The 15,591-nt window shown below is 34.2% G+C and overlaps 1 protein-coding gene across 3 annotated transcripts in view; it reads right to left on the bottom strand.

Moving 5' to 3' along the window:
• Positions 1-3,189: 3,189 nt before the first annotated feature.
• LOC150107593 (uncharacterized) overlaps positions 3,190-15,591 on the bottom strand; it is a 279,745-nt gene continuing 267,343 nt past the window's right edge. Inside the window, exon 12 of one of the 3 annotated variants that reach the window (XM_090391408.1) lies at positions 3,190-4,694. In XM_090391408.1, coding sequence (XP_090247534.1) covers positions 3,547-4,694 — 1,148 coding nt within the window. In that variant the 3' untranslated portion in view covers positions 3,190-3,546. The remainder of the gene's footprint in view (positions 4,695-15,591) is intronic. The other 2 variants (XM_090391406.1, XM_090391407.1) reach the window with 2 other exon arrangements.

Raw genomic sequence — 15,591 nt, 5'->3', positions numbered from 1 at the left:
TTTATTGCTGACCTTCATACCATATCTATTACAACAGCTATTCAATTTAGTCAGAGAATCTTGCAGACTTGTAGCAGATTTATTTAGAAGTATAACATCATCCGCATAAAGCAAAGAGCTGACATTAACATCTCCAATTTTGATATCATGTTTAATACCACTTTCCTTCCTAATGTGATCCATATAGATAATGAATAACAGAGGGGGATAATGTACATTCTTGTCTCACACCAGATTTAACATTAAACCATCTTCCTGTACTTCCTTCAATTCTAACTGCTGACTTACAACTCAAATACAGACTAAGTATTGCTTGATATAATGCCCATTGACAGCATATAACTGTAGCATATTGAATAGCTTCTCTCTTGGCACCTTCTCATATGCCTTTTCCAGATCGACAAAACTTAAATACAGATTTGTGTTATATTCCTATGATTTCTCAACTATTTGTCGTAAAGTGAAGATCTGATCCTGACAGCCTCTATTTGGCCTGAATCCAACTTGTTCTTCACCAAGCTTTTCTTTCACAATTCTTCTCAACCGTTTCTCAAGTATACTTGCATAAATCTTACCAGGAACACTCAGTAGGGAAATACCTCTGTAATTCTCACATTCAGTTTTATTTCCCTTTTTATATATGGGTACTATGAGAGCTTTACTCCAATCATCAGGAATTCGTCTCTCTGTCCAGGCCTTCTGAACTATGCAGTGCAGCCACTGCAAGAGTTTTATACCACCATACTTCAGCATTTCTGGTCAAATATCGTCTACTCCTGCCTTTTCACATTTCAAGCCTTTGATGGATTTTTCTACTTCAAGTACGGATATGTATTCCTGACTGTATGCCTGTTAAATGTTTTTTTTACTACTGTGCTATCACTGCTTGTTTCATTTAGCAATTTTTTGAAGTAATTACTCCATACTTTAAGGATATCTTTTTTCTCCTTGTTTTCATGTTACCTTTATCATCTCTAACTCCTTTTACAGCACTCTTTCCTCCATTTCTAAACTTCAACAACCTCCAGAATATTTTCCCACTTTCTTGATATTTATTTTATATGTTCTCGCCAAAGTCCTCCCATGACTTTTGTTTAGCTAGTTTTACACAGTGTTTAGCTTTCTTACATTTGTCTCTGTATTCTCTAAGAGCACAAGCTGACTTATTTGCCAGGAATTTTTGATATGCTTTCTTCTTTTCCTTCACTGCCTCTTTAACTTCCTGTGTCCACCAGGGAGTTCTGATTTTTTTATCTTTACAGACAACCTCACCACATGCCTCTCTGGCAGAATCAATCAATGTTTTCTTCAGAGTTTGCCACTGAATCTCCAAGGTTTGATTCCTGTTCTCAAACTCTTTCATTTTCTTTTCAATAATCTTTCTGTATTTTAGTCTACAGTTCACATCTGAGAGCTGCTCAACTTTTATTTGCTTTAAAACTTTCTTACATGTTATTCTTTTCAATATGAAATTCAATTTTATCCTGCTCAAGATTAAATAGTGATCACTTCCAATTTCAAATCCTCTGGTGTCCTGCACCAGGGAGAAAACATCATAGTCAATGAGACTTTTTTTATTCCTTATCTCTTCTCTCCATGTGAATTTGTGCACATTTTTATGTTGGATCATGGTGTTAGTAATAACCAGTCCATGTTCTGAGCAGAAATCCAACAGATATTTGCCATTATTATTAGCTTTGCTGTTTCTCCAAATTTTCCCAAAATATTTTTGTATATCTGACAATCATTTCCTACTGTGCTATTTAGATCCCCCACAAGGATCAACTTTATTTTTCATTGTGTCAATTTCTTTCTCTAAAATCTCAAAAAAATTCCTTCACTTCTACTTTAGTAGAACCTTCTGTGGGACCATAGGCACAAATAAATCTCATTGTCCATTTCCACATTCTGATATTTGCACACATCACTCTACTTGAGGATAGATACCTGCCATTCAAGAAGATTGGTACTACCATCCGTACTCTAAGCTCTAAATTTAAACTGCGGTTACACAGTGTTTATTTCATCAAGAGAAAATTTTTTCTTGCCATTTCAATTCTAACTTTTATTTCCATTTGCCACTTTGCCACTCTTTCTATTTGTTTTTCTTTAAATGAAAAACAAATAGAAAGAGTGGCATTAAGAATTGGTTTCTTGCTTATGATCATGAATTTAGTTTTTGCTTATGTACATGAATGTAGTTTTGGTGATATTTATTGTTAATCCCATTTTTTCACCAGAAGATTTTGAACATCCTGAATATTGTCAGCCAGGAGAGCTGTATCATCAGCGTATCGGATGTTACTGATGATTTCACCATTTACATTAATCCATTCCTTTCTTCCTTTCAAGACTTTTTGAAATATGGCTTCTGAGTATATGTTAAAAAGAGGTGACAACACACATCATCGCCTTACTCCTCGTTTGATGTTAATGGAGTGTGTAATAATGTCATCAATTTGAACAGATGCCTTTTGTTTCCAATATAAGTTTTCAAAGATCCTGATGTCTTTACCATCTAATCCAATTCTTTTTAATAGTGCAATCATTTTAGCTTGTTGGACTTTGTCAAATGCTTTCTTGAAGTCGATGAAGCAAATGAACATTTCTTTGTTTTGGTCAATACATTTTTGGAATAAGATCTGAGAACAGAAAAGAGCCTCTCTTGTTCCCAAAACTGTTCATAAAGCCAAATTGGGTATCACTGATGGTGTCTTCCCATTTTCTTAGTCATTAATTTCATTTCTTAATGAGATTAATGACTAAGTTATCTCCAAAACAAGCTCCTTCTTTTGATGTAGTTCAGTTATAAACAATTAATTAAGATATTCATTTTATCCTTATTAAAGAGTGAAAATTGCATAAAATTTTATAAAAAAAATAAAAAGAAACCACATGTAAATGAATGATTTATTGCATAAATAACTGAAAGCCCATTACTTAATGCAATATCATGCTGTTTTAAACATATAACATATTTAAACATATAACACAAACATATATGTAAATAATTAACAATTTTTAATTAACAGAAAGAAGCTTCAATAAAATTCATAAATATTTTCTGATATTTGCATTACATATATAGGATTCTTTAAAGAGATTAACAATTGTATTTTAAACATTTTAAAATTCTCATATTTAAATTCAGATTAAATATATTAATCTGTATTTATATATTTAACAAAGAGCTAAACAAATATAGGTAAATAAGTACTTATACACTATCAAGGAATAAAGATATAAGTTAAACACAGTTTAACTTATTATATATTTTAAATATGGTGTAAAAGTCAATCTCTGTCTATATATATATACTGTGTGTATATATAACAATATTTTTTTTATATTTCAATGAAGTCAGTGATTGTTTTAAACAGTTCTTTAAACTATATACACACACATATAATTGTAATTAAAACAAAAAAATACAATTCTTTCTCCAGAACAATACATATATATATATATATATAAAACACTTATTCGGGAATAGTTGTAAAAAACAAAACAAAAATTAGTATATTCACTCTCTAAAGGGAAAAAAAATTATTCCTCCATGTCAATGGGAGTTCCTTGTTTGTTAGCTTTATCTAATATTTCATTAGACTCACTAGAATTTAAATTAAAATATGTAGGTTGAGAGTTTCCCAGACTGACAGTTGAAGCTTCACTTTCATCTGTTCCTTCTTTGCAATCAGAATCAATAAAATTTGATGCAGTCCTGAAAATTTCAAAGGTACCTCCTTCAATTTTATGTTCACTGTTATTTTCAGTTATTTCTTCTGACATGGCTAGTTCTGTTACACAATCAGGACTGCTTTTTTCCATTTCAGATGTGTCTGGTGGACTCAGTAATTTCTTCTTGGCTTCATTTAATTGTGGAGGCTTAAAGATAATTTTCTTTTTAGATTTGTTTATTGAATAAGAATCTTTTTTAATTGGTGAACTCTTATTCTTTTCTTTACATTTCAAATGGAATTTCAAAAATTTTCCTGCCAAATGGACATCTGAATTCTTTTTACTTTTATTAATTAAAGAACCACATTCTGATCGAATCATTACAGGTATACCTCCCTGAGTTAACCTTTTTATTTTTTTCTCACTGATAGCAAGATTTTTATCCTTAGAACTGTGATTATTTTTGGAATAATTGTTGCTTATTTTTGTGTCAGAAAACACAGCTCTTTTCTCTTGATTATTTTGTTTATTATTATGCACACTTTTTGATTTTAGAGATTTATGAATTTGTCTCTCATTTGGTATTTGATCATTTATTGCAGTAGATTTTGGGATATTGGTTTTCTTTTTATACTCATTGACAGATCTCACTGTATTATACCAATCCTTTTTTGGTATAAGATGAATTTTTCTGCTCAGGTTTTCATTACCTTTACTCATTTTATCAGTGTGAACAGAATCTAGGATATTCTTATGATAAATTAACTTTTTCATAGTTTTATCAAGAGGTAATTTTTTTTTATTAATAGAGGAATGTGTTTTATGCTTTTGTTGCAGATTAGCTTGAAAGTGTTTATCATATCTTTTATGATTTACATGTTTTCCACCTATTTCTAGAACTGTTGATGCATTTTGCTTAGTAGATCTTACAGAATCTTTACCATTTTTAGACTTCCTTTTCTTCTTCTTCTTCTTCTTCTTCTTAATACCATTAAATTCAGAGTCAGAGATGAAACCTGTAAATAGAAAACATACATATTCTTCATATTCTATGTACTGATATGGAGAGATATGACTTAAAACTTATTTGTAATGTAATTTGCTTGCTTTGCCAAATTTTAATCAAGATTTTATAATATAAGCAGTTTTGTTGCACTTGAATACAGTAACATCATTTAAAATATATTTTATAAAAACAGTTTGTTAGCCAGTTAACTGAGAGAAAGAGAACTTCTTTCTTTAATCAGAGGTGATTAAAAAAAAAGGGTTATTATTTATGTAAAACATGATTTATCCATTGAGTAGCTAATGTTATCTGAATTTATTAATGTATATATCTCTGCATTTGTCATGTCATGTCATGAGTATTAAAAAAAGTTACTATAATTGTGGCCCATTGGTCTAGGGGATTCTCTCTTTGTGTACAAGAAGTCTAGTCTTCAAATTCTGGACGGGCCCATGTATTATTAAAGTGTTTGAATCAGGATCCAGAATTGGGTTGAGAACAATGGTATTATCTTTGATGGACAGCATGGATTTGCTAAAAGAGGTCATGTTTTAGTAATATTCTTACTTATTAATAAGGTGACAGCTGCTTTGGACAAGTTAGATGGATGGATGGATACACAAGAGCATAGCTAGATTTTGCAAAGGTTTTTTGATAAATTAACACATAAGTTGATGGTCAAACTAGAGCAGAAGGGATTAGATACTGCATTGCAACCAACAATCTAATGCACTAGTGCATTGAATTGGAGATTGGCTGTCTGATAGGTATCAACAAGTTGTGTATGGAGGTGCAATATCCCAGAAGAGGAAAGTCACTGATGGTGTGCCTCAGGAGGCTGTTTTAGGGGGACCACTGCTGTTTAACCTGCATGTTAATGATATTGGGGAAGATTTGAATGGGGATATACAGTTATTTGCAGATGATGCAAAGTTGTGGTCTTACAAGAAGACTTGAATATACTGAGTAAATGAGCATGGGAGTGGGGATTTCAGTTCAATGATGCAAAATATTATTATTATTATTATTGCATCCTCCATGGAGTCGGCAGACTCATCAAGGGAGATTCATTCAGCTGACAACAAAATTTGGAAAACAAAGATGGAATGTAGAATTTACTGTTGGTGAAGAAATATATTGTTGGAGGCAAAGAAATAGATCTTGGAGTGATGGTGGATAAGGATCTAAAATTTAGAGGACATATTGTCAAAATTGTGAGGACAACACAATGAATTCTGGTAATGATGTGGAGGATACTTACTTGTAGAAATAAGGAGATTCTGGTTCCATTGTATAAGACTCTGATTAGGTCCTATATGGACTATTTTTGATTTTAAAAGTTCTTTTTGGCCTGCCATACCACATTTTATTATGTGGTGTGGCAGGTTTACTGGTTTTCAAAAGGATGAAGAGATTTTTGTTAGAGGGTACAGAGATAATTGACCAAAATAGTTTCTGCCCTCTGGAATGTTGAATATGAAGAAAGGTTGAAATGATGCAATATGCAGAGTCTAGTGGATAGGAGGAAGGGGGGTGATATGACAGAGAAGTATAAGTTGATAAGGAGTTATAGGATTAACATTAAAAAGGTTTTTCATAAAATGGTGGTAGATTGGGGAAGAAAAAGATCATTCCTGGAAGCTATATAAGGAGGGTTGTGAGCAAGGGGGTGAGAAGCATGTTTTTTTTTTCATGGAGTGTTGTGAATAATTGGAATGCATCACCTGAGAGCATGGTATCCAGAGAATTTGAATGTGTTTAAGATGTGGTATGATGAGCTGTGTTACAAAAGGGACCTCCTAGATGAGTCTCTGACTCCATGGGATCTTAAGATAATAATAATAATATTTTGAGTTTAGTGATACAATATTTGTGGAGTTCAAAGTTACAACATTACAACATTAATGGGAAAAGAAGTTGATGAAAGCATTAATAAAATGTGGTGTGGCAGGCCAAAAAGAACTTTTAAAATCAATAGAGTTAAATATCTAATGAGTTAAAGAATTTGACAAAATAGCTTTAAAACTATAATAATGAATGTTAACACTGACTGATATGTTTTAGTTTTAGTTGCTGAAAAGAAGTAAGGTGAGAAGGTTTCCACTTTTTTTCAATTATTATTATTATTATTATTATTTTACTGAGTCTGTCTTAGCAATCGCTGGATTACAAGGTGCAATTCAGTATACTATGATTATGCTAACATTTAATGCATTCATACTGAGTTGTATATCATGCATTAGGTTGGAGCGTGCTTGACTAGATATCTTTTTTTTTTTTTTTTTTTTTTTTTTTTCATGTAAGAAGTTTCATGAAAATCACATTTTCGATTATGCATGTTCAGAGAAAACTTACAAACTCACAAAAGCAATGTATATTACTTCTTACTGGAGTCTGTGATAATTTATTAGGTGCAAAATCCTTACATAGTAAGATTATGATTTTATAGCCCACTGCATAATCTTCATATACAAAATAGGTGATTGTTGCGAGGCTTTTTTTTTTTTTTTTAAAAAAAGCTGTTGAATACTAAACCGAGCTTTCTACAGAGGTTCTATTCTTCTCTCTCTCAGTATAGCCACTAAAACACAGCAAAAAAAAAAAAAAACTTCTTAAAACATTAAATACAGAAACATAATTATTGTTATGTTTTTTAACTTACTTTTTTTTGAAATAATCAGTGCATGCGTGCACGCACACACGCATGCACACACACACACAGAGAGTAGGCTCATATTGCCCCTCTTTTTACCTTGATTTTGTGCAGTATCAAACAGCAACAATGGATGTAACTAGCACCAACTGATAACTTGTATAGTGCTCTTTCTAACAGTGAGCAATTTACTCCATAGTATTATAGTTTTAAGCAAGTATTTTTTTATTCTCTCTTTATGGACCAAATACTGCTGGTCAGACTGTATCCATTGTTCAGCTACCCTTAAAGACGTCCTTCTCATAATAGGATTAAACTGCTATAGCACTCCTCCACATACACACACAGCTGCCACTTGAAGGCACAAAGGTCACAAGGAACAACTCTCTGAAGTCTAATTCAATGGAAGTGTCACTTCTAGGAGCAAGCAGCAAAACCATAAGTACATTCTCTTAAACTTTGTACCTCAGAAAACTTAGCAGTTCAATAGGAAAGTTATTTTACAATTTTGTATAAAATATGGCGGCATGGAACAAATTACAGTTCAAAAAAGTTCGATTTGCTGTGTAACATTGCCAAAGTAAGTGGTAATATAAGAAATTATTTAAACAAAGACCATACTAACTACAGTGAGCAAACTAATGAAGGTATTCAATAAAATGAAAAATGAAACAAAAGTATCAAAAGAACTACAGTCTACTACAAACAAGCAGGAACAAGCTAACTTAGCTCAGCCTACTCAGCTATACTCACAAGTCATTAAAAAACAATGCTAAAAACAAAGATGAACCTGAAAACAATCCTTGCTATAAATTAATAATGAAACTGATAGCTCAACTAAACAGCGAAGAAGCCAAAAATATCATAAAAGAAAAAACAGACCTAAGAAAAATCAAAATAGGAATCACAAAAAAGAAAAGTATTAATAACAGAAGAGACTTAATTGAATCCAAAGCAAAGACCGACATAGACTTGCTACATAACGAAATCTCTAAGGATGCAAAAACATGTTAGTAGCAAATCCCAGTAAGAAGCATTTTCCAAGGCGTACATTTGGTATGCCCAGCGAAATCGATATGAACAATGTCGAAAGCTCAGTTTATCATTCAACAGCATTTTTTTTTTAAAAAAAAAAAAAAAAAAAAGCCTCACAACAATCACCTGTTTTGTATATGAAGATTATGCAGCGGGCTATAAACACAAAATCATAGTCTTACTATGTGAGGATTCTAATAAATTATCACAGACTCCAGTAAGAAGTAATATACATTGCTTTTATGAGTTTTCTCTGAACATACTTCAGAGAAGTATGTTCAGAGAACATAATTGAAAATGTGATTTTCATGAAACTTCTTACATGGAAAAAAAAACGAAAAAAAAAAAAAATATAGTCAAGCAAACTCCATGCAATTGACTCAATATGCATGCAGAACAAAGAACTCTTCAGTGACGATACAAAGATGACACTGAAATTTATTATGACAAATAAAAAAAAACGAACAAGAGAAAATTATTGAAGTAAATCCAACAATGAGGACCAAATTGCTGAAAACTGGCATTAAATTAAAATGCTGTGGAGAATTGCCTTTGTGCAGCTATGTAAGCAAGCTTTCTGAGATGCATTAAATGCAATAAGTTCCACCATCATATATGAGAATGTGTGTGTGTGGGGGGGGGGGGGTGAGAGAGAGACATGTCCATTTTGCTCCAAAGAACAAAAGTTCAGCTAGAGCCAATGAAATGAGTCCAAGATGAACTGTATAAATTGCCAAAACTAAAAATGACTGCAAACACACCAAGCAGACTGCCTGACATACAACCTATTATAGACAGCTCAAAATTCAAAACAGATTACGGAAAGCAATAATAAAGTTAGCAGAAACAGCACTGCTTCCCTGGAATGCATTCAAATAAATCTTCAACACTCTATCAAGGCTGTAAATAACTTAACAGAACTCATAAATACAAAAATATATAGGACTAGAATTAATACAAGAACCCCTACAACATCAACAACAAAATATGTAGCAAATTTTAAAATATTTTCCAAAGGATCAGAAAGAAAGAGAGCTGAAATATTCATGATCAACCATGAAATTGAGGCAATATTAATTTCTCAGCAATGAGGACTCAGTACTTATCGAAATTACATACAGGGGAATTAAGACTTTTGCTGCGAGTATGTATCTAGACTATCATAAAATACAACTTAGAAAAAATGGACAACATCATGGATTTTACCATCATCACATCCTAATTTTTGGAATAGATAGTAATGTCCATTGGTTTTTTATGGTTTAATGAGAACACAAACAATAAAAGTAAAAATCTGGAAGAAATTTTAGCATCGTATTCCCCTACACATACTAAACAATGGCTATATCTCATCATTTGAAAATACCAGAGAAAGCAGTTTCATTGAACTGACAATACCAAATGATGCTATTTTACCTTGAGTTTCCAAAGAGATGCAAGAAAGAGGAAAGCTGTTCTGATCATTACATATTAAGTTTCATTATCAGTAACAAAAATTTAAATGGAATACAAAAGACAAACCATCGCATTTTTCATTTCATTTTCATTTCGTTTGGTGATTCAACGGCCGTGAGCCCCTTTTATGGGGATGTATAGTACCACCTCAATCCCCCTATTTTTATCCGGGCTCGGGACTGGCATAGCTGACAATTCAGACCTATGGCTGGAGAGATTGTCTTAAGTATTCGTGACTGTATCTGTGTGTTCATGGGGCCAGTTTGCCTGCTTGCGGGATGAAAAAACACCCAGATAAACTGGGGGAAAAACCCTACTGTCCACACCCAAGACCGACGAACTTGGCTATGACTGAAGAAGATCCTTAAGCTCCTCACATCATTGATGGGAATCGAACCTAGGTTTCAAAGTGCATAGCCACTAGGATAACCGTGACCACTGCATTAACATCAAGTATTCCACCAATCTAGACATATTTGTAAAAGCATTAAAAAAGAGAATTTGCATGCCTAATCTCAGAGCATTACTTTAATGGGATCAGCAAACAACGGCTCAGCTTAGACAAAAACCTAGCCATCTGAGCATCAGCACAAGCCAATATAGAATCCTTGCTTCTGTGTGTCCATCAGGTCTGAAAAATTCCAGCAACCAAACACTCAGAAGAACCAAGAACTCCATCTAGATGCTCCTAATACAACACATCATCACTTCTGGAAAGAAGTGGCCAGTGTCAAAATAGAGACTTATTCAAAAGTATTACTCAGAATTAATTAATTTTGCCAACAAGATCAACCTTCCGGTCATTGTAATGTAACATAAATTACAGATATTGTAATTTATGTTACATTACAATGACCTATATTTACATAATTTACATAATGTAAATATATGTATATATAAAAATATAAATATAAATATGAATGTAAAGATTGGAATATGTACATACACAAAATTCAAAATAGAGATGGGCCTGGTCATGTAGGGAGAATGAGAGATGAAAAGATGAGAGGGACAAGATTGATAATGGAATAGCAACCAAGAGAGAGGAAAAGGGGTAGACAGAGAAAAAGATGGAGAGATGATATCTAGACATGGAAAGGAGTGAAATGATGGCTGGAGACAGAAAAAAAAAATTGGAAGAAGTTAGGGGAGGCCTGTGTTCTGCTGTGGACAAAGAAAGGCTAAGTAGAAAAAGAAGAAGGGTCACTATTGGGAGGAAAATGTGCACACAAGTGCACGAACACACACACACATCATATCAAATAATGCCAATGCACATTAACAGATCTTTTAAAACTTCAAGATTTCTTATATTATCTTTTTACCCAGGTGATTTACAAAAACAAGATTAAAGAGTTGGATTGGTTGGAATACCCTATACTCCCAAAGGGGACAAGATAACTCATTTCCCAGTTGAAAATACCTTATAAAGGTTCTTCATTTTTGGTTGAGCTTTGAACTCAGGTCTTTCCAAGGAAATGACAAATGTCACAACCTCCTTGCAACTGCACTGTGAAGACACTAAGATTCAAGAAATAGGAGCAGTTTTTATTGAATTTCTCAGAAATATACTAAAGGAAGTTGCTTCCCTCTTTCCCTTTCTTTTTTTGGGCAAATGAAAGGAGAAAAATAAATGTACATCACAAAGAAATAGACAAATTTCATTTATATTATTGCCATAAAAAAGTGCACAATCAAATACAGATTGCCTTGCTCAGTAAGCATCCCACCATTGCATAAGTAATTCATATCATGCCCAAGTGAATAATTTGATCATGCAGTTAAATGAATTTACTCCTCATTGCAGTAATATATATATATATATATATATATATATATATATACACACACACACGAGTCTGGTCTCCTGATTTACGTGTGGTGATTCTGATGCAGTGGAGAGTGCAAAGGAGAGGTTAAAAATGATATCGAAATTGTGGAATACCAATTATGAAGATAGATTGAGAATTTGTTGTAGATTGCAGACACTAGCAAACAGGAGAAAGAGGAGGTGATATGATTGAGAGTTAAAAACTTCTGAAAGGATTATACAGAATTTCAGTAAATGTAACTTTTCATTTTATAGAAGGTGGGGAAAGAAGGCGAGGGCAACCTTGGAACTTGGGAATGAATGCCATCAAGAAGGGGTGAGAGCTAAATTTTTCTTTCATAGAGTAGTTTTATGTTGTTACTTTTCCTTAAATAATTTACTTTCTTTATGAATTTACCTCTCTACAATGACTACAAAATTTCCCTGACTCTAATATCTGTATCACTTCTTACGTGTTCATTCTATAAGAAAAGCAAATTCTATATCTCTAGCCGATTCCTAATTTTACTCATGTGCTTACCCTGACTGCTAAAGGTTATTCCTTGCTAAAAGAAACGAATCCTCTAATTTCTTTCTGGGACCATTTAGTGCTTAAACTCATAAATTATTGCAGTCGTAACCTCTATAACAACATGTTATACTTTTCTTTCAATTCTCCCCACTATGGTTCATTTTTATGAGTGGTAGTTTTGATTCATATCACAGGCAAAACTCGGGTATAGAAGAAAAAACATATTTATTGGAATCTAAAGACATATACACTTAGGCCAATCTCACTTTCAATTAGTTCAATGACATGCTAAATCAAACTGTATCAAACTGATTAATACTTTAATGCATGAACAATAAATCCTTCTTTTAAGTTAGAGATTAAACACACATAATATACACATTATACACTTCTAATCAATATTCTACCTACTATGTTAGTCTTGCACATTAAACTAGTCACAATCATCTATTTGTCTTATGGACATTAGCCACTGCTAAATAATCACTTAAAGTTCTTAAATACTGTCCATACTCAATTATTACACTACAATGATCTTTCCCTTTTATTGACTGGGTAATTATACAACAAAATCTGTACTTTACCATTTCTTGGGGCAGGATCTCCAGGTCCGTCTGAACTGTCCTTCTTTGTTTGAATTACCTCTCAATATTTCCATAAGCCTGTGTCCACATGGTGGGTCACTATGGTCATCAGATTAAGCTATGCTCTGCACCTGGCGTTGTTCCTGCGTCTATTCTGGATCTGTTTTGGGCCATCCTTGTTACTACTGCCGGTTGAGAGGATACGTCCACGATATTATTCCGTCGGAACTTTCAACAAAGGAGTGAAGACATCTCATACTTTAGCACCAGCCAGAAATTCAGACATTGAAGGGAAATGTGCATGTCCGATATCGTACTATCACCAAGAAACATCATCAGGAACTTCCGGTCCACAGGAGAAGTCGAATTATCATCCAGCAAAATAGGCAAAAAAAAGCCTCGAGAAAGGGGTGCAAACCCTTTTTATTCTCCCTTCACTTCCTTCCATTTTAACACCCTCTCACTAGCTGCGATAGCGTCCTCTTACTTTCTGCGATCTTTTCCCACCCACTATTCTTTCATCCGTGGGAATTTCGGCACACTGTGTGATCTCTAGCAGCGTCTTCCGGGAAACGAATGTGCGTCACTTTCCAAGATTGCCAATGCCTCAGGCCCGCCTGTGACCTTTGGACTATTGTTTACATCTAATTTACCCATTCATTGTATACATGATGCATTCATATAATACTAATTTATACACAAAGTTATTTACATGGTATTACAATTCTACTAAAAGGAGGTAATTCTATTTCTATTTACAGTTAGTACTTTATTTCTTCTGCTCGAGTACAAGTTTTTTTCTCTCAGCTGATTTTTCTGACTTGTTAAATCCTGAATGAATTGTTTCTTTTTAAAAGTTCTTCATTCAGGATGTAACAGTAGTGTACGACTGGAATGAACTGCCAATGGATGTTGTGTGTGTAAGTAGTGTGAATTCAAGGACAGGTATGACAGATGATGCAGGTAACATGTGGCCTTCCTCAATGAGGCCCTAAATCCTTAGAGGTCTCTCTTAATAATATCATAAAAAAATTCATCCTATGATTAAATACAACATTACTTTGAATTTCAGATTAATGTTTTATCAATTCATTCTGTGAACACTATCAAAAAATAAGAGAGCTCCAATTCAATAAAATTATAAGTACAGTGGTACCTTGAGATACGAGTTTAATTCATTCCATGACCGTGCTCGTAAGTCAAATTGCTCATATCTCAAATCAGTTTTCCCCATTGAAATTAATTAAAATGAGATTAATTTGTACCAGCCCCCCCCAAAACCACTCCAATTTTGTTATAATAATGTATTTATAATGAACAAATATTGTATACAAACAAAATAAAACCAAATAAATACATACATACATGTAAAAGAGAATCTAAAGAAATAAACAAATGTTGGCTGAGCCGATTAGCGTATGGTATTAATTTTTTCTTTCACTTCACTTTTGCTTAACTTAAGTTTCTTCTTCACTAGTTTTTTTCTTTTTTACCACGCTTTCGTCACTTTCATCCGCAGGACATTTCAATAGAAACCTGTCCAAGGAGCTTTGTTTCTTCCTCCCTTTTAGAATGTTTCTGAAATGAGTTAGGCAAGTGTCATTAAATAGCACTGCTGCATGACCAGTTGCAACTTTTTCAGGGTGTTTCTTTTCCATAAAGTCCGAAACTTTTTCCCACATTGCTAACACTTTCTTTATCTCACTTGAAGAGATAACCTCCTCTGTGGTTGTACCAATCTCCTGCAGAACCTCCGTATGTTGCTGCGTGTGTAGTTCCGTCAACTCCTCCATCGTCAGTTCTTTGATGTCTCCCTCATCCACTTCCAGGCCCATGGACTTTCTGAGGGACACAATCTCCTCCAGCACTTCCTGTTCAGGCCACAGATTTTTCCATGCAGAGGTCAAGGTCCTTTTTGTAACACCCTGCCAGGCCATATCAATAATTTTGAGGCATATGACAAAATTGTAGTGGTCCTTCCAGAACTCTCGAAGGGTGAGGTTTGCGCTCTCCGTAGCAAAGCAGCGTTGAAATATGTGTTTGGTAAAAAGTTTCTTGAAATTGGAGATCACCTGTTGGTCCATGGGCTGTAGGATAGGGGTGGTGTTGGGTGGAAAGTAGAGAACCTTTATAAAGCTGAACTCCTCGAGGATTTCGTCCTCAAGGTTCGGTGGGTAGGCAGGGGTAAGTCATTGACCTCGAGGTATTCCTTAATGGCAGGACAAAAGACCAAGTTGACCAACTGCACGAAAAACTGCCTGTAACCCATCCTTTAGGTTTGCCATCCACATAACCTGCAGTTTTTCTTTTAAACTTTATATGTCTTGAAGGCTCTGGGGTTTTCTGAGTGGTATACGAGCAGCAGCTTGATATTGCAGTCGCCACTCGCATTTGCACACAAATCCTTCATGGGCTTGTGACCTGGCATCTTCTTTTCTTCTGCCATTATGTAAGTTTTGCTTGGCATCTTCTTCGAGAAGAGCCCTGTCTCGTCACAATTGAAAACTTGTTGGGGGGGGGGGGGGGACGTATCCTTTGGCTTCGATCAATTCAGCAAAGGTTTTTTACAAATTCCTCAGCTGCCTTTAGAATCAGAGCTCGCTGATTCACCATGCCTGACAACGGAGTGAATGGCGGTCCTTTTTCGGAAATTTTCGAACCACCCACGACTGGCTTTGAACTACTCTTGTGAAGCTTCCTGTGCTGAAGTATCTGGGGTCTGCTGCAGCAAATCTGCGTAAATGGCTCGTGACTTCTCGCAAATTATAGTCTCTGTCACAGTGTCTCCTGCGAGTTGCTTCCCTGTCAATCAAAAAATCAGCAGGTTCTCCATCTTTT

This window comes from Typopeltis vanoorti, chromosome 4, assembly GCF_054136105.1.
Source record: "Typopeltis vanoorti isolate ZY-2024b chromosome 4, IOZ_Tvanoo_1.0, whole genome shotgun sequence".
Classification (NCBI taxonomy): Eukaryota; Metazoa; Arthropoda; class Arachnida; order Uropygi; family Thelyphonidae; genus Typopeltis; species Typopeltis vanoorti.
This window is presented reverse-complemented; position numbering and strand designations above follow the sequence as displayed.